Genomic DNA, 27,672 nt, shown 5'->3' with positions numbered 1-27,672 from the left:
CTCCAAGAAAAATAATGAGATCTAAAATAGAGCTGTTTGATTTTATGTGGAACTTAGTGAAAGCTGTCTTCATTTGTATTGTGTGGTATGACAGTGGTCTGTCTGGAACTGGCAGGGGGAAGAGCCTCCTTATTTGAAGGAACTTCGCTGGGCATCCATTCCTGCCACCACTGGATGCAGGAATCCATGCTACAGTATCCTTGAGTGGCCCCCAGGAATGATGGTCACCTGTCAGACCCCAGACCCAGACTATGGTGTGGGCAGGCTCAGTAGATTTTACTGGATGATTATTAATTTAGAGCTGTGAGAACTGGCAGATCTAGTGAAACTTACTCTGAGGGGAGGGCTCAGTTTCTCCAGTTTCTTTTTGTAGGAAAATAAAAATAAAATAAGCCAATTTCTAGAGACAAAATCACCTATAAAAAGATCGAAAGGAAAGATTTTTTTTTTTGCTGTTGAGATGCTATAAAAATGGATGAAAAGCAACCATTCCTCCCCTACCCCCAAAAAGAATTAAGGCAATTCAAAATGTTTGGATGAGACACAAGGACACCATTCTGATATATTCTGCATGTTCTAGGCCTCCTTATGTCAGGGCTGGGGTCTGTCTTGCTGGAGGGAACTTTATTTTTGAAGATAAAAGCTTCAATGAATTCTTTAAATATCTATCTTTTAAAGAGCACAGATTTCCGGGGGGCCCTTTTAAATTTGGATTTGCCTTGTACTCAGTGTAAAATATTAGTACAAAAATATAAAAGGCATGGCTTGATGTTTAACATCTGTGTTTTATTGTTGGCACCAGAAAAGCTCATGTTCTATGTTATGTCACTGTACATACTGTAAACAAGACTGCATTAATATTGTTTTCTTATGATTTGTTTCAATGAATCTAGATTTTAAAAAATACATTCACAAACTACCTTATGTTTAAACACAATGATTCCCTTTTATTTCTTAACTGTACCCAAAATCCCATAATAAAAAAATCATTTAAAGCTGTGTGTTTCAAACTTACCACTTAGAAATAAAAACAAAACAAAACATAAAAACAAAGATCAGTTTGCAACATAATTTAAAGAAGCTTCTGGTTTAAAATACCACAGCAGCAATATAAAGAGCTGGTGGCAATCACATTCGGGAATGAAATTGAAATCAATATATTTTGTCCACATCAGCATCCAATTACAGTAGTTGTGAAATTCAATCCAAAAAGTTATTGCTGAATTTGTGGCATGGAATTTGAGAAGACAGTATTGTTCAGCAGCACAATCACAGCAGTAAAAATGAGAACAGGAGGATTTCATTGCTTTTGAGAGCTAAAGGGACCATGAGGAGGATATCTTGCTGAGTGCCTGAAGATAATCCTCAGTTACATTCCTGCATATTACCTGCTTTAAATAAATGCAAATAACAACCACCTTTTCAGGAGGGGAATAATGTAATACAGAAACTAGAATGTTTCCCCTTCTCTTCCCCACCTTGCCCGAACCACTAGATTCAAATGACTCAATTCAATTTTCCTAATGTGTATTTTGTTCTCATTAATAGTACATCAGCTGCTTGTGTATTTAGGCAAAATCAGTAGGATCACAGTTTTTTTTTGTTTTTTCTTTTTATCCATTTACAGTAATTATTTTCTCCAGAAACAAGCCACATTAATTTTTGTCATTGGATTTCCCCCACCTCCAATTTTTTAAGAAGAAAAATTTGGTCAACTACTGTTTTGTTTTAAAATTGTTAAATGCACCTGAGATTGCCAGTTAAGCTCTCTATATGTCTCCTGGAGATAACACTGCTGTGATGAACAGTGAAACAAAAACAAACAAAACGAGGTAGGTTAAAACAGGAAGCGCAACACAGATATTGTTTGCAACACCTTGATACCACAGGCGGCCATGCTTGTAGCTTTGGAAAAAAAAAATTCCAGTCACGTAAAAGTTCAAATCATTTGAGTAAGAGTTTATAAGGACACAAGTCAACCTGAACTAAATACATACATATTTCTGCACAAATGTTGTTTACCATATGTTGGGTAATTTGGAGGAAGGTAAAGTGATTAGGGTCTCAAAATTTTGTCCAAAGCCTTGCTTTCAAGTTCTCTAAAATTGGAGCCAATGATGCCTCCTGTATCTGAGGCAGGCTTAGGAGTCTAGTCCCTTCTCTCACCCACCCAGGGAGAACACAGGCAGCTCAGAAACATTTATTATTAATTTTTTCAGTCACAGTTTTCATCTTGAGAAAGTGGCACCCTCAGGAGAGCGCTGGGAATGTTGAGAGCCTGAATATCATCCACTCCCCAATTCCCAGAAACAACTCAACAAAGTCTCAGTCCTAATGAAGCCCAAACCAAGTGACCTCTTAGCCGGGGGCTGGGGGGGGCTTTGTGCATTTTAAAAAAGAATATGTAAGCTTGTTTCCCAGAAGCTCTTTCTGTCTGACCCCATCTGTCATCCCATCTTTTGCCCTGATCTGTTGCATAATAGCTGAGGGAAAGTTGTGTTAGAGAATCCCTCAATCGCTAGGCCAGCTCAACTCAATGGAATTAGTATCCTATTCAACACACTCCATTCTGTAAAGGGCCATATAAAAATATGGCCTGTCAGATTCACAAAAGTGGTAGTTGATTTTATTAGACTAGTAGTTTTAAGGCTAGTAGTTTAGCCATTTAAAATCTATTTCCCAAAAGAGGGGAAAACTAGTATTTTTCTTCTCTTTTAAAAATTCATTAGCCAGTTGCTATCAAAAAGCAACCTTTTGGGTTGGTGAAGGCAAGAGAGTTCTTAAATTACCCCACTATGTAGTTATGGCCTTCAGCGTAAGGAGATAAGGTACATTTATTGTGCTGTCTCTCATCACTGGAAACTGGAAATTTTACAACATACCATATACTTAAAACTAGTAGGCAGACAGAATGAAAAACAGACTCATTTTCTCAGTATGCATTCTTTCCCCATTCTTACAGAGTAAAGGGGTAAAGAAAAAAGGTAAAAACCTGAAAACCCACCATAACACAGCTTAATCATTAAGAGCACACAATATTTGTTTCTATCCCTAACTCTGAAGGGCACATGGTCCATCTTTGTCCACAGACAAGGCAGCATTCTTGGGGATCTCCTGGAAATTCCTGCCACCTTTTTCTCTCCTTCTCAACCAGGCTGCAACATTGAAAGATGGACTGTATTGGGAGGGGTGGAGGGAGAGGAAAAGGGGAAAGCGATATGTTCAACCAAGCCTTCTGATTCTGCCTCTAGACTGGCATAAGTCCACATGAGTTATGTTCTTTTAAATTAGAAATAACGCCATGAAGATAAGTGCCAAGTGCTCTTCTGTTACCAGTTCATCATGGAATTTCTGTTGAGGGTCATGAAAAACACTTGGCTACTTCCTCCAGATCGCACGGATGCAAAAAATACCTGTTTGAAATTAAAAAGAAGTTAGTTCAACTGCATGGTCTTTTCCCCTCTTTTCTTCAACCGTCCATCCATTTTTCTCTCACATGTCCTATCCTTGCCATGTGTCAGGTCTTAAGACTCAATGGCCTGTGTTTATAAAGTCCCTTTGGATATCGTGCATCCTACATAAAAACTCCTGCCTTTATTCCTATGGTTGTTGTTACTCCTTATTGTGGTATTGGTCTCCAGACATGCTGAAGGGGCTGTATCTTCATTTGTAACATCTCTTTGGGTGTTCACTTTTTAAAAGGGAGTTTCATGCTAGGATAACGTGCTGGATTTCTGGCCTAGGAGCCAACAGGTTCTTTGTTAATTTCTAGAAAGGCACAGAAGCTTCCCTTCTCTCACCCATAAATGACAAGAAAGTAGACTTCAGGAAGGAAGGGAATTCCTTCAAATTCTCAAAGTCAAGGAGTTTTAGGCCTACTGTTATACAATTTCAGATTTCAATTTTTAAAATTTGAGATAAAAACATTAAATACTGTGGTCAGGGCAAGGTATTTAATGCCTACTCATTTTGGCATTTCAAGAGTTAACGCTTGGTTTCTCTGCTGATGGTGGCATATCCCAGGGCAAATGAGATCATAGCATTAACAAGTAGAACCACAGTCCATTAGGTCTGAGTCTGTTAAGTCATTTTATCAAACAACTGACAAACGTGAGAAAAATTTGGGTTACTGCTTGCTTGAGCTGAATGTTAAATGTAAAAGACCGACTGTCCCAGGAAAGTAATATTTTGGGCTGTGGCCTAGCCCTTCAGTCAGCCAATACCTAACTTTGGTCCGAGGCATTTGCTTTTGTCACTAGTATAAAGTCTGCTACTTCATTTCTACAGCTTCTTCAGAAGAATGCTGTCTCTCAACAACTTCTTAGGAAGGTCTGTGGAAATGCTTGACATTCAGCTAATGCTACATATGAACGTAATGCTACTCTTAGGGTCAATGAATCAAAACGGAGGACAGAGAGGGCCCATGGAAAACCACAATGAAGAAAAGAAAGGGCTGCTGTTCCCTCCAAGTTGTGTGCCCCTGGCTCTAAACTTTGGGTTCCAGACACTGGTGTGGTCCCAGCCTACTCCTAAGGGTGTGGCATGGCTTGGAACAGGCCTGCTAGGGTAGGTTTTCAATTGGAGTGTGGGTATCCATACCCAGATTACTCCTAGTTTTTTGATTCTTAGAGACTAGGTAGGAGCTAGAGTTTTACTAGGTTAGGTTTGTTTTCTGGGAAACTCTAAATGGCTGGAACCATCTTTGCCACCTGCAGCTACTGTCCACCCAGACCACATTAGGTCAGAGTAGTGGGCCAGGGTTGAATATAGTTTAGGCCCACATCACCAGGGTTGAACTAAGACCAACCTGACCTTTGAGGAACTGGGGTGGACAAGGGGATGTACAAAAATTCAACCCATCATACTGTTTTTCTATAGGCGTTTATGTCTGTGGCTTTGGGGACAGCATTTCTATGTTGGCCACAGCCACAAAGGATGAATTCACAAATGCAATACGGCTTAGCTACTAAAACCTCAGGGTTACTCTATAGGGAGGGTAAGGGAGAAGCAGTACTGCTGCAGACTACTCCTCTGAGGTGACTGATCATGCCAGACGGACACAGCTAATTTCACTGGAAAACAGTTCACCTATGACATTTCAGAAGAAACATGGCTGGAATGACACAAGACATGGCACTAGTTGAGTTTGTGATTGTGAGTTCCTTAAGGAATGGGTGACATTTTTAAAAAGCTTATATTTCTACATGTCAAATGTTTTGGATTTAAAGGTGAATATAAGGTGATTGGTTAGGTCTTGAAAGTGACTTTGTGAAAAGTCTAAAAGTGGAAGTATAAAGTTGACCCACTGTGAGATGATTAATGATGGGCCAACTGCTCTAAGTGCTTAGGAGAATTTGTGGTGTCTGCTGAGTCATCATAAGGCCTTCAAGCCACAAAAATTTCTAAGAGGTTTACAAGAAATTTCTAGATGTTTTTATGTAGTTTTTGACATGTGAATAATATATTGAGTGTTCACATGGATCAAACCAAATAATGCCATTTCAAGATAATATTGATTGTTTAACACAGATGTGATTCAAATCAGTATAAAGGAAAATGAAGGTTTCACAGGTACCTGGTGGTCTCTTAAAATGCAAACACTAATGCAAATGTTGAAACGGATTTACCTTATCATTTCTTTCACATAGAAACTTTAACCTTTGAGCTCGCTTATGCATAAATACTCCATCCAAATGTCCTGTTTCCACTGACCGGATCTCAATAGCTTTCTCGCCCCAGCCCATTATCTGATTGGAATGAATGTAGGCTGTCAAAAGGAATTTCCAAAACTGCATTAAAAACATTAGATGGGCAATAACTCACAGCATCTGTTCACATCTTAACCACAAAAATGACAAACGACTTGAGATAAATGGACAAAGCAAGTCTTACAAGAGTTATTCACAGACTTTTTTTTTTTTTTTTTTTTTTTGGTTTTTTTTTTTTTTTTTTTTTTTTTTGGTGTGGAATCAAATGGTTGTTTCACATTTCTTGATTTTCGTTTCATTTGGGGGGTGTAACTGCTGAAGGAGATAAGGAATGGTTAACCTACCCACAGACGTGGGCATTTCTCCCCATTGGAGCACCACATCCTTAGTTATCCGGCCATAGGTGTTTACATACACCCCCTCATCCTCATAGCAAACAAGCATTTCCATTCCATCTGTTTTAGGCAAGATGACAATAGCATGAGGAGTGATATTGCCCTGAATCTAGAAGACAAAGAAAGGCCAAGCGTTATTCTTTTAAAAAATAAAACAACACTTTGACTATTCATCTCTAAGAACTGCAAAAAAGAGGTTTTTGTTTATTTTCATTGTCACCCTAAAGACTGAAATTTGCTTTAATTTAACCACTGACTTGTAAAATACCCTGGCAAATCAAACTTAGTCACTAGATTAAAAATTCAATTTATCTGTTCCTAAAAACAGCATGTAAATCTATGACACACCTACTATGTGCCAATCATGGGGCCCTTTACATATATAATTTCTAGCACCCAGAACAGCTCCCCAACGTAGATAGCTTTTTTAAAGATGAGGAAACTGCATCTCAGAAGGGCTTTGTGTCTTGACCAAAGCTGTGCTAGTATTTGTTAGTAGAGTTGGGATTTGTGTACATCTTGCTGACGTTGAAATTAATGTGTTTTCTATTAGCACAACTACTTCCAAAAAAAGATGAGGAGAATGTAAGCCAGCTGAATCTAATGGAGATGGCTTAAGTGGGGTCAAATGAACTCCTATCAAAATAATCTGTGAAAAAAAAAATAGGATTGTTTATCTGGGTGTCCAAATGGCAGAATAATTCATGGCTTGGTTAGAAAAAATATTTAGAATTACCAGTCATTTAAAAAAATCACTATTGCTGCGCACAGTGGCTCATGCCTGTAATCCCAGCATTTTGGGAGGCCAAGATGGGCAGATCACGACATCAGGAGATCGAGACCATCCTGGCTAACACAGTGAAACCCCATCTCTACTAAAAATACAAAAAATAAGCCAGGTGTGGTGGCAGGTGCCTGTAGTCCCAGCTACTTGGGAGGCTGAGGCAGGAGAATGGTGTGAACCCAGGAGGCACAGCTTGCAGTGAGCCAAGGCACGCCACTGCACTCCAGCCTGGGTGACAGAGCGAGACTCTGTCTCAAAAAATAAAAAAAAAAATCACTACTGAAATCAGTGTATATTAATTTGTTCTAGGAAAGGAAATGTGATGTTGTGATCCCCGTAGTTGCGAATGCCATGGCTGACCAACATGTGCTTGATGGATTGGAATAAGAGAGTTGAGGATGATCATAGTTATGCCTTAGCTGCCTCACCAGGAATGTGGGCTGTGAATCCTTGTGTTCACCCACATACACATGAGTTAAAAGCTGTAATAATGTAAAGCAGCAATGAATGGCAATCGTGTGTGTGTATGTAATATACTAAAACAACTTCTTTTAGTTATTGCATTTCATTAGAATAAAGTCCTCAAATTCTCAAAATACCAGTCAGCAGTAGCTTCAAACATTCCTGATAGTTTCTCCTGTATGTTAGCCTTGGAATTACACACAGGACACACAATTTACACTACACTGATCCTAATAAGTGAATCCATGTGCAGCATTTCCCTTTAACAGTTATGTTTCAAGCCATATGTCAGGATAGTAATATGAATATTTTAGGGCTAGTAAGATATATAATTTGCAGGACCCTGTACCAACTGCTTTAGATCCATTACCTCATTTAATACTAATGGTAATCCTATGGGATAAGTCTTTTTATCATATTTTACAGATGTGAAAGCTGAGGATTGGAGAGGCTGCCTACTGTGTCCATTATTGCAAAGCTAATACATGCTAGAGCCAGAGTATGAGCGCCCCTGTGTCTGACTCCACTATACCACACTGCCCTCAAGCTGAAGTAAGGAACTAAAGATAGCAAAAAAAGAATTTTCTCCAATAAATTAGTACCTGACCGTTGGCTTTTTCTAACATAAAATGAACCAATTTCCCTTCAAAAACTGAATGTGGAAACTCATCTGCCGAATATAATTCATGCTCTTGAAAGAAAAATATCATATTCATTTTAATCTAAAGTCCAAAGAGACAACATGTAAATGCCAAATGATCTCTATTATGTATTCTCCAGTTTTAGGAAGTCATATAAATTAAATGTACGTATTTTAGTTATTAAAAGCAGTATACTTAATGAAGAACGAAAGTCCGTCTGCTGGTTAGTAAAGTTTGCATGACTTCTACTAAAACTATGCAAAACAAATCTCTTTCTACATGCAGGCTGTTGTACACAGAGCCCTTGGAAGTCTACTTCTGGGTACTTACATGAGATGGTATGTAGATATCATAAGAGTTTCCTGAATCAACATCAATTACATGGAAACCAGTGTGTGAACCAAAAATAACCTTTAATCTTTGACCTTCTTCTACCGTGAGATCAACTAGCAGAGGCTTGTGCTGGAGATCTGCAAAAGACTTTAAAAATCACCCCATCAGTATCTGCATCACTCAAAGAGGTATCTTAATAATTTTTTTCCTTTAGCCACTGTCTAGAGGAAGTTAACTCCTAACTTTATTAAAGTGAAAAGCTAGAAAATTTCTCTTTCAGTTTTAGGTCTGTTGATATTCTGGCTCTAGGAGGAAGGGTCTAGCATCCATTTTTGCCCCTTTCCCTACCCTTTGTCCTCCAGGTCAATGAAGTTTAAGCTGGTGCACAGGTGTAAATTTTGATAGTGGTAATGTATATTAAAGACCTGGTGCCTGGGTGCTGCTGTTTTTTCCTGTTTATTTCTGGCCTTTGTCCTCGGAAGAAGGCCCAGTTACCTCTCTGGCCCCTCTCTTTCCCATGTGGCAACGAGGCCCATCCATAGCAATTACCCTTTCAAAGACAGCCTGGGAGGGACAGCCAAGGCCGGCTGTTTTCTCAGCCTGTTCAGTGTTAATGGGCATGCTCTGGTTTGGAATTTCTTCAGCGAATGAGTGGGCATAAGATTGGCACTTTCTCTTAATGTTGGAATCTGAGACTTGGGTTTGGGTGGTAGAGAAAGAGGTGGGAGTGGAACATCACAAGATTGATGGCTTGCATTGACTATTTGGGTTTAACTAGAAAGCAAAAAGAGAGGTCTTGTCAAGTTTGTGAAAGTTCTCTGTGTTTGAATCCAGAGCCCAAGCCCCACCTAACTGTCAAGTGTTCCTCTGCCATTTTCCTTTGCTATTTTTTAACCACACTCTACCTTTGGGCCTTGAGATCTGGGAGAGCATTTGTGAAACTACGATTGCCTTAGCTATAATGCCACTGCTACCTCTCAGACCCTTCTCTTCTCATCTTTTGCTAACACCATTCTGACAGCACAGGAAGCTCAAGCCTTCTGTCCTTGTCCTATGGGAAGGCTTTGCCTCTTGCCAGTTCCACTCTTCCCTGTTCAAGTCTTTGCCTTTGCTTTTCCCTCTTTCTGGGCTGGATCTGGTCTGTCAGAAAGAACATTTTACACTCTCTCATGTGCTCTGGGTCATAAAATGATGGCAGTAACTTCAGAGCAAGAATGGGAATGGGATGTTGATTGAAAAGCTTTTGTGGAGACAGATTTTGGCAGAACAGGACACTTTGGCTTTTAGGAGTTATCCCTTAACTGTTATTAGTAACCTAATGCATTCCAATTTTTTTTTTTTTTCCATAAAAGTGAGGTTATGGAGGGGAGCCCATTTCCATTAATGAATCTATTTTCCTGAGCACATCACAAATAAGCCATTTGCACTAGGGAACAAGGTAGAAGTGATTCAGCTCTGAAGTGGGCCTACATAGTGTTCTAAGGTTTTGCCCTCCATGGTGAATGTGGCAGAAAAGAATGAATAAGGAACCAAAGGGAGATAACAGTCCTAAAGGTGGGGAGAAAAAGTAACAGCCAATGAGACACAAAGAAGTAGACAGACATAAGCTGAGAGAGACAGGGAGTGTGAGAGAAAGCAGAAGGTAAGTTTACTTGGGCTATGGATAGGTTATGTGGCTCTGAACACATCTGGGTGCCTGTAAGTACTGGTCCTCCTGGTATTTGGGTGTCAGCTTCATGAGCTGGGGTCAACAGGACTAGCATATCCCCATCCCACTCCTGGCAAATCTCATGAGTGACCAATCCAACCATGGTGGGTACAAACTTAGACAAGGTAAAAAATGAAAACACAATCAAAATAGAAGAATGAAGAGAAACTAGGTCATTTCCGTAAGTTAGCACTGGGGACATATAAGCATCACCTGCATTTTAGGGACTTCATCCAGAAAAATTTATGAGGATTAAAAGATTTAGAGACTAAGTTTAACTTAGTCTTTACTTTTGAAACAATAAAACCAAGAGTACCTACACTTATTATCTATATGAAAATTGGTATTGGTCTATATGGACTATTTTATTAATGGGTAGAAACTGAAAATTTTTAAAAAGCACATTTTTAGATAATCACATGCCTGCTTACCTTAAATGCCATGAATTTATGATACGGTTTAGGAGCCCAAGCATATATTTCCACAGCATTCTTTAAGGCAATCACCAAAAATTTGATCCTTTCATATTTAACTGTAATAGAAAAATTATGAGTTAAGAAGTACATCAGGTTATTCAAGTACTTTGTATTAATAATGAATGTATAAGCAACAATATGTAAATTTAAATATTGATGTTGGGTGTCAGCTTCATGAAGGTGATGTTCCTGGTGTGGGATTTTTTTGTCATAGATACTGATTTAGCTTCCCTTAGCGAACTTTGGTTGGCAGAACACTTATGGCCTTTGCTTTATATTGAAGACTCTCTTCATCATCCAGAGATATAACTGCTTAGGACTGTCTTTAACACTAGGTCTAGATGTTGATATTCATTGTAATAAGAATGCATAATTTCCTTCATGTTAGCTTGCCTGGCATTTACATTCACCCACACATAAGTAGCTGACAGCAGATATGGCAAGATGGTAGAAAAATCAGAAAATGGGCAGACATAAAGGCTGCCATTTGCTTATTATTTATATTTGAATTCCAGTTACTAAGTGAAATAATTGCTTGTTTATGCTTCTAATGAAAGGGGGTGTTAGGAGCCTTGGGTTCTGTTAATGACTTAAAGGGCTCCGAATACTGACAAATCCTTTTACTCTTTAGACAGATGGAATATTAAGCGTTGTAAATTCTATGGACAGAAACTTAGTTCAATGATTGAGTCTCCACATGCTTTTGCCTCCACAAAGCAGTACTCAGTAAATGCTTAGTGAATGGATGAATGGAAGAACGGACTGTTGTCTGGCATTCTCTTCATTACTCTTACCTGTGTGTGTGTGTCTCTGATATAATAAGCAATATTTACAGTGATAACCTTGAGAGATTGAACAATCCTTTAAGCGCCTTCTGAATCTTTGCTATTAAGTGTGGATTCTAATTCTTAAAGAATTCGTAATCCACAATTGGTACACATGGCAATCAATTTCTTTGTAAAATATCTCAACAGACAGAATATTCTGAGTCCTAAAGAAACTAGGTAGGAAAAATTTTAATATACTTAAATGACATTAAGTTTCCAGTTATTTGCTTTATAACTTTTCATGACATAAAGTGTTTATTAGACTATTTTTGCTCATCTCTTCACCTGAAACCTAGGAAAAGATCCATAGCAGTTGGCGCTGAAGGAACATATTTCAAAATAATAAGAGCTATGTATGACAAACCCACAGCCAACATCATACTGAATGGGAAAAAGCTAAGAGCATTCCCCCTAAGAACTGGAACAAAACAAGAATTTCCACTCTTACCACTCCTATAGTATTGGAGTCCCAGCCAGAACTGTCAGGCAAGAGAAAAAAACAAAAAGCATCCAAATTGGAAAAGAGGAAGTGAAATTATCTCTGCTGATGACAGGATCTTATGCCTAGAAAACCCTAAATATTCCTCTAAAAGACTCCTCCAAAAGACTCCTGGATCCGGTAAGTTCAGTAAAGTTTCAGGATACAAAATTAATGCACAAAAATCAGTTACATCAATAATGCTCAAGCCGAGAATCAAATCAAGAGTTCAATCCCATTTATAATAACACACACACACACACACACACACACACACCTCACACACACCCCTAGGATAATACATTTAACCAAGGAGGTGAAAGACCCCTACAAGGAGAACTACAAAGCACTGATGAAGGAACCATAGATGACACAAATGAATGGAAAAACATCCCATGCTCATGGATAACAAGAATCAATACTGTTAAAGTGACTATACTGCCAAAAGCAGTCTACAAATTGCCAATGTCATTTTTTACAGAATTAGAAAAGACAATTCTAAAATTCATATGGAACCAAAAAGGAGCCCAAATTGCCAAAGCAATCCTAAGCTAAAAGAACAAAGTTGGAGGCATCACATTACCTGACATCAAACTATACTGTAAGACTGTAATAACCAAAGAAGCATGGCACTGATACAAAAATAGACATATAGATCAATGGAACAGAATAGAGAACCCAGAAATAAAGCCACATACCTACAACAAACTGATGTTCGACAAAGTTAACAAACATAAACAATGAGGAAAGGACACCCTGGGAAAGTTGGCTAGCCATATGCAGAAGAATGAAACTAGAACTTTATCCCTTACCATATACAAAAATGAATGCACAATGGACTAAAGACTTAAATGTACCCAAAACTATAATAAGAAAACCTAGGAAAAACTCTTCTGGATATTGGCCTAGGCAACATGTTTATGACTAACACCTCAAAAGCAAATGCAACAAAAACAAAAACAGACAAATGGGACTTAATTAAGCTAATGAGCTCCTGCGTGGCTAAATAAACAATCAACAGAGTAAGCAGACAGCCTACATGATGGGAGAAAATATTTGCAAACTATACATCCAACAGATTCTACAAGGAATGCAAACAATTCAACAAGAAAAAATCAATCCTATTAAAAAGTGGGCAAAGGACATGAACACACATTTCTCAAAAGAGGACATATAAGCAGTCAACCAACAGATGAACAAATGCTCAATATCACTAAACATCAGAGAAATGCAAATCAAAACCACAATGAGATACCAACTCACACCAGTCAGAATGGCTATTACTAAAAGGTCAGAAAAAGTAACAGATGGTGATGAGGCTGCAGAGAGAAGGGAATGCTTATACACTGTTGGTGGGAATGTAAGTTAGTTCAATCTCTTTGGGAAACAGTATAGAAATTTCTCAAAGAACTAAAAATAGAACTACCATTCTACCTAGCAGTTCCACTTCTGGGTAAATCCTAAAGGAAAATAACTTTTTCTTTTCTTTTTTTTTTTTTAATCAAAAGGGCACCTGCATTTGTATGTTTATTGCAGCACTGTTCACAACAGCAAGGTCATGGTATCAATCTAAGTTGTCCGTTAATGTTTGATTAGATAAAGAAACTGTGTTATATATACAGCATGGAATACTACGCAGCCATAAAAAAAATGAAATTGTGCCCTTGGCAGCAACATGGATGGAGCTAGGCCAATCTCCTAGAGTAAAATAACCCAGAAACAGAAAGTCAAATAACACATGTTCTCACTTATAAGTGGGAGCTAAAAATGGGGTACACGTGGAAACAAAGCTGGAAATAATAGGCACTGAGGACTCTTAAAAGGGGAGTGGCAGGTTAAGGGCTGAAAATTTACCTGTTGGGTATAATGTTCGCAATTTGGATGATGAGTTCACTGGAAGCCCGAGCCTCACCATTATGCAAACTACCCATGAAACAAACCTGCATATGTACCCCCTGGATCTAAAATACATTTTAAAAAGAAAAGAAAAAAAATTCCTTCAGATTTTGCTTATTTTCAGGGTGAAAGAAGAAATAAATAGGTTCATATTTTTAAAGAAATTTAAAATCATCTTGAAAATAAAAACTTATCTAAGCACATATAGGCTCAGATAAATCAAGAAATATTTTAAATGGCTCTTGGATATACAATTTACTTTTCTTTTTTATTCTCATTTTGTATTTTTAAAATTTCACAATAATTTGAACATAGTAGAATAATCACGTGCTACAAGAAGATGTCAGTGCTGTTGTGGCTGGAATTTCACAGGGGAAGCAAAGTGGAAACTGCAAGTGGTTCTTTGGATAACTAAGGCAAACAGTGTTTCTGAAAATTAAGCTGGTCTCAAGTTTTCTTATAGAGAATTACCAGATATTGCTCCCTGGTTAAATTTCACTTTAGATGTGTGGATATAGATCAGCCTACTAATGTTAGGACGGCAATGATTAGAAGGAAGACATCAACAATGTTAGAAGGGCCAACAGCAGATGTGCAGGTCAAATAGGATTCCTGTAGCCTGATGTTTTTGAAAAACACTTGTCAGGTATATGCAAGAGATGATATTCAGAAATTTTACATTATTTCCTGCAATGAATTTTATTGCTCTGTAATCATACAGTATTAGTTTATGGACACAAAATTTGATCACTAGAAATTTTTGGACTAACAAATGCCAAGTAATAAAGGCAAAATACTCAAAAGGAAACAGCTTTGAAACGGTTTCTATTGCTTTTCCCTGAAAACATGACCTGATCTCAAAGAAAGAAGCTCACTACTTTCAAAAGAAAACCAAATATGCATATGAATCTGAATTCTACTTGGTGTGAGAATGATGGGATGTATGTTTTATACTTTGCCAAATTATCAGATTGAGGATAAGAAAAGGTTAGAATTCCAGGATATCCTATTAGAAAGTACCAAATAATTCTGATTCCTGAACAAAAATGTACAGTGGAGCAAATAGCTTGCACTGCCGCCCAGCCTGCTACAGAAAAATATTTCCACATGTGGTCTGCTTTGTGAATAATGCTGTGTCCTTTGAACATCCATTCCTTTCTTTAAAACAAATACTTCTTAACTGATTTCCCTGGGCCTGGCTGTGTGCTAAGTGCTGGCGAGATGTAGATGTGGCTGTGGCCACATATGTTTACAGACATTAAATGTTTATTTTTTTCCAAAAGCTGCTTTTTTTTTTCTTTGAGATGGAGTCTCTCACTGTTGCCCAGGCTAGAGTGCAGTGGCGCCATCTTGGCTCACTGCAACCTCCACCTCCCAGGTTCAAGTGATTCTCCTGCCTCAGCCTCCCGAGTAGCTGGGATTACAAGTGCCCGCCACCATGCCTGGCTAACTTTTTGTATTTTTAGGTAGAGGCAGGATTTCACTATGTGGGCCGGGCTGGTCTCGAATACCTGACCTCATGATCCACCTGCTTCGGCCTCCCAAAGTGCTAGGATTGCAGGTGTGAGCCACAGTGCCCCACCCAAAGGCTGCTTTTATACTTATCAATACAATCTGTGTTGTAACGTCAGGGGCTTTTTTTTTTTCCTTTGTAAAACTGTGAATGGCATGTTATGAAGTGAGGAACATGTCCTTCTCAGGCAGCAAACCTTCAAGTTCACTAGCCAGCCCCAACACTTCCTAGTACTGTGTCAAGGTTATCTGGGAAGGTCGCCTGGAATGAAATTAGAGAAAAGGCAGGTGGAGACTCTGCTTCAAAATAGAGTCCCCTTTCTAGTTGGCAGAATATGACACACGGAAGTTCTTGCTTTCTGAGCTCTTCTTTATAGCATGCCCCTTCTGTTTCCACATTCTGTATTTAATACACTTGATTAGATTTCAACCGACATTATGTCATCACACATGATTGAACCCACTTGACTGGTTAAAATTTCAAATGTGTCTCATTCTTTTCTGAGACCACATCATGGACTCCTTTGAACTGAAGGTGCCTAAAGTTCCTCCGCCGCACCTTTATTGTCATTCTTTATGTTAAATAATTAATGTATTTTATCTAGTACACATTTCAAAAGCCTCCACACATTTTCTTATTTTTGTCAGCTATGGATTGAACAAGTCTTACAGGTACCTATTTTAAAAAGCCAAATAATTCTACAGGGCTTATGAAAACCAAGTCCCTGCCTCCCTGCTGATTCCTGCTCCCTAAAAACAACCACTTGCAACTCTTTCAACTACTTTTTCAGCAATTTGTTTCCAGATTTCTAAATAACATGATTATAATGTTATTTCCTGATTTTTTTTTCAGTCACAGACATTATTTACTGACTTCGTAGTACGGAAAGGATTTAATTTCTTGTATCATTTCCTTCTCTCTCTAGCTTCTTCTCTTTCTTTCTTATACATATGTACACACAATTTACTCCTGTAAACTCTGAGTATAGCTATGTTTTAAATTTTTGGTTAAATCAATATTAAGTGTTAAAATTATTATTATTCACAACTGAGGTATGTAGTATACCATGGTTACATTTCCTTTCTTGTTTCCCCCCCCTTTTTTTTTTTACTTCCTTGTTTTCTATGTATCTGTCTCTAAGCACATGTAAACTTTCTGCTAATAAATGCCCTTCAACATGGTCAAACGCAGTAGGTCATCTATTTATACCATTTTATTTTTCTTGGAGGCATCTTTCCTGGAACCCTGCATTGTCGCACTCTGCCAGGACTTATTTGTTTCCAGGCCTGTGGCAGACTTGTCACCCCAGGTTCCCTTCACCATCATTCTGGGTATTTTCTTCATCTTCCTGGACTACTAGGTTTAGTTATTTATTTTGGTGGAACACATCCTCCATTTGCTTCCTGAGAAACAGCGCATGAAATATAAATTTCTGAGAACTGCATGACTGAAAATGTCTTTCTTTTGCACTCAAAATTGACTGATGTCTTGATGGTCTGATGGTTAATTTCATGTGAATTTGACCGGGCCACAGGGTGCCCAGATATTTGGTCAAACATTATTTTGGGTGTGTCTGTGAGGGTATTTCTGGATGAGAATAACATTTGAATCAGTAGAATTCATAAAGTAGACTGCCCTCCCCAATGTGGATGAGCCTTAGGCAATCATTTGGAGACCAGACTAGAACAAAAAGGCTGAGTCTTCCTGCTTGGTTGAGCTAGGACATCAGTCTTTTCTGGCCTTCAGACTTGGACTGAAGCATCAGCATTTCTTGGGTCTTGAGCCTGCCAGTGCTCATAGTGGGACACCATCAGCTCTTCTGGTTCTCAGGCCTTCAGATTTGAACTGGACTTAGACCCTTGGCTCTCTTGGGTTTGAATCAGCTTGCTGACTGAAAATCTTGAGACTTTTCAGCCTCTATAGTATAGTCATGTGAAACAATTCCTTATAATCTCTATGTATATGTAAATGTATATACACATATACATACATACACACGCACACATATATGTATCTCCTTAACTCTTAACACAGGAGGGCTATAAAATACCTGTTGGAAATAATTTTATCGGCAATTTGGAAGGCCTTGCTGTATTGTCTTTTAAGCTTCTATATTGCTGCTGAGATGTCCCAGGCCACTCTTATTCTGGGTCTATTGTATGTAAACTGTTTGTTATTTATTTACTTATATTATGACAGCTTTGCCAGTTTTGAGGACCTTCTCATTTCCCAGGTATTGAAATATCATGTTGATATGTCTTTTTGTGAGTCTGTCTTTCATTCAGTATCCTGGACACTCAGGAAATCCTTTTACTATGGGATTTCAAGGCTTTTAGTTCTAGATACCTTTCTTGTATTCTTTCTTCAATACTTTCCTCTCCTTTCATTTCTTATTTTCTAAAACTCACATTACTTAGATTTTGAACCACTTGGATTGATCTTTTTATTTCTTATATTTTCTCTGCTTTGCTTTTTATTCTACTCTTTAGGAGAATTTCTTATCTTCTAACACTTTTATTACATTTTTTATTTCTGCCGATACCTTTTAGTTTAATTTTTTCTTGGTCTCTAAATGACTCCCCCCTACTTTGCTCTACTTTTTTTTTTTTTTTAACAGCCCTTTTCTTGTTTTATAGAAAGAAGTTTTCTAATCTCTGTAAAGCTATTATAGTTTCTTGCTTCCTTCCTTTCTTTCTTTTTACATTTTCTTCCACTCCTCATTAATCCTGTTTCTTCTAATGTCCTTTCTTTCTGTTTGTTTAGGTTTCCTTCATATTTGTGAATTTCTCCACTCCTTGGTATAGATGGGCTTATCAACTGCTGGGCTTCACTTCAGGGTAGTTAGGTAGCAAGCTTTTTTCATGGCATTTCAACTGTTAGTACCTGTACATCTTTCTTTCTGGCCATTTACTTTCTCCAAGACACTTCTTTCATTCTCTTCCTCGGAAGTGTAGGCATAGCTATTTGGGAGCTAAATAGGGGCTAGAGGGATGTGTATGTGTGTGTATTTTCACAGGCATTCCCAGCATCAGATTGGCCGTGCAAACCTTTCATCTTCTGTTGCAGCAGAGGAAGGTAGTGGCCTAACTGCTCAGAGGTGGAGACTGGGTTCTAGAAGACTTGCTGCTCATGAATTTTCTAACAATTCTATTTTCAGTCCCACCTTACACCTCCACTTCCACCTCAGATTCCCCTGGGGCCTTAGTTCCTGGGCCTCTCCGGGTTCTGTTGGATTGATTTTGATCATTTTCCTCACTGCAGCTTCAGAATTCAGAATTTCCTGGTATTCTAGGTCTTTTTCCAGTCACTCAGCTACTCTTTCAAATTCACTGAGAAATTCTCTTCTCTTGGTCCCACTGTCCTCATAGCCTTATGGCATTTTTATTCTTGTCATTTTAATGAGTCTTTGGAAGAAAGTAGATATAAATATTCAAACTGAAGCCTAGGACTTCATTCTGAATACACTCTTTCAATTTCATCAATCTGGCTTTTAAAAAATAATGCTGAAGGTTCCAGCAACATCTGAAGGCTGGTCACACATGCATCATCAATCTGATAGAAAAGACTAAGTGAAACCTAACTGAATATGTCTGATTGAGTAAACAGACCAAACTTACAATTCCATGTCTTGAGACTTACCAACTTTATAATGTATACAGCCTTCCAAGTCCCCAACAGTGATCCATCCTTGTTTCTTTTCTACTTCTGGGTCATTATGTAGTATTCTGTTTCTTAACCATGAAAGATAGTAAACTCGTAGCTTATTCTTCTTTCCTGTTGAAATAATAGAGGTTTAATTTCAAATCGCTGATAGCTCTCACTCTTTCCTTCCCCACCTCCTTTTATTTTTATATGTGTGTGTGTGTGTGTGTGTGTTTGAAGGCCTAATAATCAGTGTCTCCAGCACTTTGTCATTAAAGTGGTGTTTCTGCCAGAACTTATGGTTAAAGTAGCTCTAAGTATTTTAGACACATCACAAAATTATAATGTCTTTATCTTCAGGTGGTTTCTTACTTAAGCATGCTGCTCTTATTCTCTCTTCCCAATGCAAAGCAGTGTCTGCTGAACTTAGTAAGAGTTAACTCTTCAACAGTGGTTGATTAGAGTTCCAGAACATTCTAGATCAATCACATGAAGAAGTACTGACAACTGGGCATTTTGGCACCTGACTTTCCTTCACTGTATAACCTAGTAACAGATGTTAATGAAGACCCTCTTATTTGCCTCTTCTACTAAAGATGACAACTGGTAGTAGTTTTGTTTCACTTAACTAACAAAGTTATTTTAAAAGCAAACAAGAGGATAATATGGGTTCAGAAATTATACTGGACAAGTTTATGGTGCTGAAGTCACTGAAAGGAATACTGAACAAAAATAAAAAGGAAAAAAAGAATGTGAACTTGAAAACTTAAAGTTCCCTTTGGTAAAGTGATCTTGGAATAAAAAATTCATAGGATGATAAAAAAAAAATCTAGACAATATTGAAGAGTACACAAGTAGCAAAACTTGATATACTCCATTAGATTATTTGCACCAGATAAAATGTCCATTGGGATGACTCTTGCTGACTAATGATAAATTTAGATCTATGGGTTTTGTTTTTTGGATACTTATTTTTCTTTATCTTAGGCTTTAAAAATGTTTTATTTATTTATTTTTGAGACAAGAGTTTCACATTTGTCACCAGGGCCGGAGTCCAGTGGCGCGATCTCGGCTCACTGCAACCTCTGCCTCCCGGGTTCAAGTGATTCTCCTGCCTTAGCCTCCCAAATAGCTAGGATTACAGGTGTCCCTGCAGCACACCCAGCTAATTTTTGTATTTTTAGTAGAGATGGGGTTCCACCATGTTGGCCAGGCTGGTCTGGAATTCCTGACCTCAAATGATCCGCCCGCCTTGGCCTCTCCCAAAAAAATGTTTTATATTTTATAGATGAATATATACCAGCAGAAGAGAACTTAGTAAAGCATTGCACATGCATTTGACAGGAGAGCGCATTCATCACCTAAACTAAGGGAATCATGGTGCGGTCAATATTCAATTTTGTAACCAAAGGCCTAGAATCCACATTGATCACAGTAGCTAGGATGGACACAAGAGCCAGTGTTTCTTCCTTTCTATGCCAATATGAATCCAATGTTAGTTCAAGAATCTTTTGTTCCTATTTTCATTTTCTACTTTCCCTATCTGTGCCTCATGAGAAAAGGAAATGCTTATACTGTTAAGAATGAAGATGTGCCACTAACAACATAATGAAGCCTGAATGTGAATTTTCTGGTTGCATTTCCACTTTTAGTAGGTGACTGGCAGATATGCAGTTTTAATTTTGATTTGGTAGTATAGCAATCAGGAAAGCAATGAACCAGAACAAAAGACTACATGGGATTAAACTCAAATGGTAATACAAAAGGAATTTACCTGGTTAACCTTATTTGGGGAGAATAAAAAGAGATGAAACTGAGCATTCAGTGGAAAGGTAAAAGAAAGAGGAAGTTTAGTGACAAGCAAAAGCATTTTGTCAAAATGAAAGTACAGCTGAACTTTCCTCAAAGTTCAAACCAGTATCCCTGTGTTGTCTCTTCATGAAACAATGGCTGAGCATAAATCCATGTTCTCAAACTTGGCTGCACAATGGAAACACGTCAGAAACTCTGAAAGCTCCTGATGCCTAAACCCCACCCCAGAGATTCTGACTCTGGATTTTCACATTTCCCCAGGTGGTTATAAAGTGCAGTGGCAAGCTGGTTCCATACTAGATGGAATGGGAGGGGAAGTGATGGGTGTTACTTGTTAAATTCCTTCAAACACCAAAAAGAAAAAAGAAAAACTTTCAACAAAACTGCCCTCTTTTAGGCTGCATTTTTAACTTGTTACAAGGCCTTCACTTTAGTCTTCATCTTTTTTTTTTTTTTCCTATTTAAGGCTCTTTTTGGGAATCAGAAAGCTACAGAGCATAGCAGTAATGATTCTCACACTCAAATCTTTTTGTAGACTTGATCATCCAGTGTGCCAGCTGCACCTGCCAAAACATCAGTGGACTATAAGCAAGAGAATTTTTAAGGGAAGAGACCAGAGAAATTTCTGCTTACTAAATGTCCCTCTTGGAAGCCTGCATTTTGATATTCTGTCTGTATGTGGTGATAACTGGAGCGCAGAAACCTTAAAAACATCCGAAGATCCTTGCTGAGTCCTGACAGAGATAAAGAGCTATAAATATATAGCCTTTGTGGTGTGTCTCTGCCTAATTCAGATTTAATGCAGAGGTGAGAGACCTTTTTTTGGAGGTCAGAATACCCAGTGTTAAAAAATGTGGGCAACCTCACTCTGGTTATCCTGCTATACTTCACTGTCTTGTTTGTTAGCTGGGAAGGGCAGAGCTAACTGTTTCTGCAGAAATGAGGTGGACCCCTTTCCTGCTGTATGAACCTGGGGGACTCATCATCTTAGTAACATACCTGAAATTGTCACAAGGACATTCAGTCCCTCTAGCACATCCATCTGCTGAAATCGCCTCCGGTTGATCAGATTATAGACTTTGCCTTGCCCACTTCGGTCCAAAAGCATCAGGCCATTTTCAGTCCCCACCAGAAGGTTTACACCTGTAAATTTAAGAAGCACCTTAAGACTGACTTTTCATGAACTTTAATCTTCTGCATCAAGAGTCCCTATAAAATCTAAGAAACTGTGACTTGTAAATATACACTAATGGGCAAGTAGGTAAACATAAATTAATGAGTGTAGAAGTTCTGACATAATAATTGAATCATTGTACTTCTGGTAATGAAATTACAGTTTTCTTTTATAAAGTGTTAGCAGCATTCATACATCTAATTATTTACTGCCTAATGCACAGAATCCTTGTCAATAGGAGCCTTAGGCACAGATGTGAAGCTAGCACAATTTGCCTTTATTCCCTTCCTAGAAAAACCACTTCTTTCTTGGATCTCCCTATAAATCTACTTCTCTTCGTCCCCAAGGTTCACCCCACCCTTATGCAGTGATCTCTAGCCTACCCACCTTCAACATACAGTGCAATTTCCATTTCCATACTCCATTGGAAGAAAGGCCCTTCCTCCTTCTTGAACCAAAATGTAACTATCTTATGCCCCATGCCCTCAAGTTTCTGCTCTTTTTTAGGGTAATGATAAACCCATTCAAGAGAAGTGTTAATAGCTGGAGAGTCACAGACATACTCACTTTAAGGGACTTCTCAGGTCTCTAAATCTAGTGCAGCCCAACACCCATGCAGTAATCCCTATTACAGAAGTACAGGCAGGTAAGTGGTTTTGTCTGGGTAGTTGTAATCCTAAAAATTTATTGCTAGGGAAATTTATCATCCACCCCTCAACACACACATACATTGAGAGGCTCATTGTGCACTGTACTTTATTCATGAACATGTAACTCTCTAACTTCTCTTACTTCTTGTACTTCTATCTTCTGATCAACACAAATGTCTGCTTTTTTGTCCACATATTAATCCTTTCAGTATTAAATGTGGCTATCTTGTTCTCTTCTGTCTCTTCTCCAGAGGACAGAGCCTCTATCATGAAATGGTTCCTAGGCTTCACACTCTTCCCCACTAACATCTCAAATGCTTTCAGCCTTTTAAAATTATGGTTCCCCAATCCAACCCTAGTATTTTCAATGGGTACATAGGGGACATGTCCTTCCTTAATCTGTATGAGATGTTTATAGTAACACAAACCAAGATTTTGATAGAATCTCATCATGCCTCTCCTGAGTTCGAGGTCCGCTAAAACCTGCAGATCTTTTTCACAAGAAACGCAGACTGATGCTTTAAACTAAAAGGGAAGGTTCATTAAATTAGTTGTTGTTCTTTTCAAGTTTTATCTTGTTATTGCTAGGGTTATGACCTTGTGTAATTCACAAAATACTCTGGGCTGATTTTTCAGCTTGAAATAAAAATTTATGCCATTATTTATGCTTGCATTCCCCTTGCAGGATGTGGTATGGATCACGGAGAATGAACATGGGGTATATCACGAAGTGCCAGACACAAATCACCTCTGATCAGATTATAGACTTTGCCTTGCCCACTTATTGTATTAAGTGGTAGCTAGTTCTCTTCTTGGCTTTAGCCTATCACTATTGTGTGACAAGGTTGCTCTGAATCTAATCTGGTTATCCTGGCTAGTAGGGTATCAGCTATTTCAACATATAAAACTCCTTTTGGTCTCTCCTGAGGTCAAGATAGTCCAAGTTAGGACTCTAATACCCATGATTCAACCAGTGTTCTTTTGATGACAAGATCCACAGGCTTTTAATGTTTGAGGGTCAGTTCATTAATGAGTGGTTTTTTTTTTTTTTTTTTTAAAAAAAAAGAGCACCAACGTACCCCACAGAGCTGCACAAAGTATTTCTGAGTTGAATCGTTTCTTGTATTTTCTGATTTCTGGTGTGTCACTGTGAGGCCGAATGTTGGTTGGGTTTACGTTTACCACGGAAATTTTTCTTGCTTCATTGAGTTTGGCCTGTTCTTGCCTAAGAAGTTCGCTAGTAAACAGAGCTTTGAGAAAAAGAATCAGAGAAGTCAGTGGCATCTTAAAAGATAACCTATGGAGATGTGGAGATGGGGCTTCAAAACACTATGATTTCTCCTTGTTTGGTTTGAATTATAGTAAAGGCAAGGAAACTCTGAAACTCTCCTTATTTTACACTTTTTTTTTGTTTTAGTAGAATAAAGTATAACTCACTCATCAAAGCAATCTTTTATTCATTGGCAAAATAGGCTTATAAACACTACTTGCAGAGTTTAGAAAGTCCCAAATTAAATATACCATCCCCACTCTTGTAATATGGGCAAAAAAGATCTACTTTTTAAAATTCCAGATTATCAATTGAAAAACTGTCCTAAGCTGACTTTGATGATCAATTACTTGAAAAAGATTAGAAAGCAAGATTCTCCTTTAAATCAGCCAGATCTTTGTGGTGGGACGCACACACCTAGAAGTCAACACAATGTACCATGTACTTATTAAGTGCCTAATATGTGTAAAACATTGTACCCAGAAATTGTTTTGGGGAAACATTTGGTTATGTTCAGAGATCACTGAAGAACAGCTTTTCTTAGGGTCCCTATGTCCCCCTGGGTCTGCCAGAAATGAAATAGAAGAGATGGGGAAAAAAAATGGAAAGTAATAAATTTGTTTTAGGAGTCCTACAGAAATAATAATTTTTAAAAGTCTTCCTTTTAAGACAGGATCTAAGCAGTAATCGGCTTAACTACTGAACTGAGGATTAATTTCCTTATCAGGTCATACCAGAAATGAAGACAAAGCTGTTTTTAAAACACTGAGCCCTTCTTGCTTACCTGCGGCTGATGATTCCTCATCTTCTTCATCTTCATCAGTGGGAGATGTCTGGTATACTCTGGGGTCCACAAAAGGGGTGAATGAGGCTTTGGTGCTGCTCCCCATGCCATACTAATCAATAAACAAGAAGATTAAGAAGAGCAGATAAATACTGCAGGAATAAACAATGCTAACAATACTGTGCTTGGGCTATAAAATGATCACAGATTCTTCAGGGTATTCAGGTGTTCACATTCTAGCGCCCTAGTTAGTACATGCCTGTCTCTAGCTTCTTCCGGTATTGGTTATGCACTAGCCATTGTGCATTTGTAGGACTTCGTTAATTATCAGACTGCAAGAATTGCAGTGAGAAAATTACATTTTGGACCACATGTGGTACCTTAAAGTCTGTAAGATCACTGTTGTGACAGAGCTTACCTCTCCCTTTCAGTAAAAGCAATCTCCTATATTGACCACATGATCAATATGAAAGGCTGACACAATTGGCAATAAACTAAGTAAGGAAGCCTCCACAGCAGCACTTTATCCTGAACACAGAGTCAACCCAAGGGACGTTCTCTTGGGAAGGAGAGCTTTGAGCTCTTCTACTCTGGCCTGGCGATGCAAGCGAATTGGTGTTGGCTCCAAAAGCTTTAAAATCCTTAATTCAGGGATGATTTTATGCTGGAATTGAAGATATTTCATTCCCATGATAGTTTCCTTAAAAGAATAATTACATTTACATCATTATTTAGGGACTTTATGAGTATATTAGGTTTGTGAGCAATGTACCTTGAAGGCTTACTTTAAAAAAGGAATCTTGGGCTTGAATGGCACCATGAAAACATGATGTCAGAAGTAAACGAGGGAACAGTAAACTCAATATCAGGGTTTCATGTCACAGTATTCTAAATCTGAGTTTTGCTGAATAAGCTACAATGTCAGTCATGTCCATTCCTTCTTGTCCTTTCACATCACAAACACATCTGTATTCAACATAATAAGCACATCTTTTTTGGATAAATATCTTTAACTAAAGGTTGTTTCACTTTAGTTTTACTTTTAGAGTTTTATTTAAAAATAAAACCACCATCCAAGACCTCTAAACATGTAAGGAGAAAACCACAAAGATCTAATCTGATTTAATTCAAGATTTTTCTCTCCATCCTATGAAACCAAAACCATTTCATCCTCCTCAAGGTAGAATTCCCCCTACCAAATAGATCACTTTCACATACATGTTCACTTTTGATCTTTAGAAGATGTCTGTGAAAGAGGTAGGGCAGGCAGTAACATTTCCACATAGAGCTGGGGTAGCAGCAGAATTTGAACCAGGGTTCAATCTTATGGGGTCCTCCTTTGTACCAAGAGAGGTGTTCAGGCAGAAAATGCCCACACAGCATGAAGTTACAATAAGATGCTGTGCTTTGCAATATACCACTGTGTTCTTTTCCTTGGGGTATGCAAAGCTCATCTACTCTATAACTTTATAATTCAAAGGGTGCATCATAAAAACTTAGTGTGTGGACAATGTCAAAAATAACAGTACATGTGCTTTATAAACACATTTAGGACCTTACGTGTGATTGACAAGACTATTAATGAAACATGACCACACACTGTGAACTCATCCAACTGGTGTCAGTCATCAGCGTCTATGGGCACTACCTGCAGATTGTGTTTATTCAGACTTTTTCCTGGGACTGTTTCTATACAGGAAAGGTAATACCTAGTTTCTTCATTCTCACACAATTTTGAATTTATGAAGATGAACACTTTAAGAACTTATCTATTTATTAAATTTTATTTTTCATAAACAAATCATTTAAACTGTTTTTATTTAAGTCATACTTAGTTTGACTAAATTAATGCAAATATAAACCTCAACTGTTGTCCTTGAAATCTGTATAGCCTGAAGTTTCCAGTTCTGGTGTTAGATCTGTCACAAACCAGCCGTGTGTCTTGGACAAGTCACTCAACCTCTATGAACCTAGTATACTCATCTGGAGAAACAAGTATTGGTTCAGATGATATCTGAGAACTTTTCACTGTTCTGCTTCCATGATTTCTCCATTTGAGTACCTGCACAGGCAGCTCTATAGTAGAAACCAACCAAACAAGTTTCAAGGAGCTTGACAAAGCCTCATTCTTGAAGAGATCATGGTTTTAGAACCCCAGGAAGGAGAGCAGAACTGTCATGCCAGTTGTTGCCCAGCACCTACTTCAGTCCCAGAGTCCATCTCCTGGGAATGGGTTGAGACGCGCCCCAGTCCCTCAGTTGGGGTTCCAGCTGGAGAATGGCTCTGCTGCACCAGGTCAGGGAGGTTGATGTGGCCAGCAAAGCCATTGCTGTCACTGTGGCCAGATCGCTTCTCTCCAGACGTCTGAGGGAGCACAGCATGTGAGAGGAGTTAGAGACGGGGGGAAAAAGGCCAAAGAGTGACATCAGCCCTTACACAGCATAGGCATACGGGGCTCCAAATAGACCCGCTAGGGTGCAAGAAGGTGATATTCAAATTTCTATTTTACTTAAGAAAACAAAAAAGAAAGTAAGCTTTGCCAATATTTGGTTTATCGATTGAGCCTGAAGTCTTACGTTCCTGCATGAGGTATAGACAGTGGTCACATATGGCATGGGGTCCCATGTACAGAGGGAGACGCAACAAAAGGGAGGGACTGAGCAGGGCCCACACTTGTAAACTCTTTTGTAGTGCTTGTGCTGTATGTACCTGCCACTTAATTATATTTACAGATCATATTACCAGGTTATAATGAAACAAACCCACACAACAGAGAAATGACCTAAAATGTTGCTGAAAAGAAGCAGTGTGTGTGGAGTACTCCAAGAAAGTGCAGAGACCATACTTAACTCACGGGGCTCTTTGTCATTCACAAGGTCAAAACAATGATTAACTAATCAGATCTGACAGGAGTTCCAAATATATTGACATGATCTAGAATACTATTTGAAAATATGGATTTACAACTACTATCTACATAAATGTTTAATGTCTCAATAAAGAACTATGGTGCTTTGTGATGTAGGCAGTAACAAAATAAAGTCATCATAACTAGCAAAGCATTTGAAACATCACTTCTAGTAACCCTTTTTAATGTCCTTTAAAGTTTTGTTTTGTTT

At 38.3% G+C, this 27,672-nt stretch overlaps 1 protein-coding gene across 8 annotated transcripts in view; it reads right to left on the bottom strand.

The window, feature by feature from the left end:
• Window positions 1-765: 765 nt before the first annotated feature.
• Window positions 766-27,672, bottom strand: part of TNIK (TRAF2 and NCK interacting kinase) — a 455,189-nt gene continuing 428,282 nt past the window's right edge. For all 8 annotated transcript variants that reach the window (XM_011998297.1, XM_011998298.1, XM_011998301.1 and 5 more), the window contains 10 exons: window positions 26,756-26,917; window positions 24,554-24,665; window positions 23,579-23,749; window positions 21,675-21,818; window positions 18,861-18,995; window positions 10,463-10,563; window positions 8,321-8,470; window positions 6,053-6,212; window positions 5,628-5,767; window positions 766-3,413 (listed from right to left, as the gene is read on the bottom strand). In XM_011998297.1, the coding sequence (XP_011853687.1) occupies window positions 3,330-3,413; window positions 5,628-5,767; window positions 6,053-6,212; window positions 8,321-8,470; window positions 10,463-10,563; window positions 18,861-18,995; window positions 21,675-21,818; window positions 23,579-23,749; window positions 24,554-24,665; window positions 26,756-26,917 (1,359 nt within the window). In that variant the 3' untranslated portion in view covers window positions 766-3,329. The remainder of the gene's footprint in view (window positions 3,414-5,627; window positions 5,768-6,052; window positions 6,213-8,320; window positions 8,471-10,462; window positions 10,564-18,860; window positions 18,996-21,674; window positions 21,819-23,578; window positions 23,750-24,553; window positions 24,666-26,755; window positions 26,918-27,672) is intronic.

This window comes from Mandrillus leucophaeus, unplaced genomic scaffold (assembly GCF_000951045.1).
Source record: "Mandrillus leucophaeus isolate KB7577 unplaced genomic scaffold, Mleu.le_1.0 Scaffold566, whole genome shotgun sequence".
In the NCBI taxonomy this organism is placed as follows: domain Eukaryota; kingdom Metazoa; phylum Chordata; class Mammalia; order Primates; family Cercopithecidae; genus Mandrillus; species Mandrillus leucophaeus.
The sequence above is the reverse complement of the archived record's forward strand: the minus strand, read 5'-3'. Positions and strand labels throughout refer to the sequence as shown.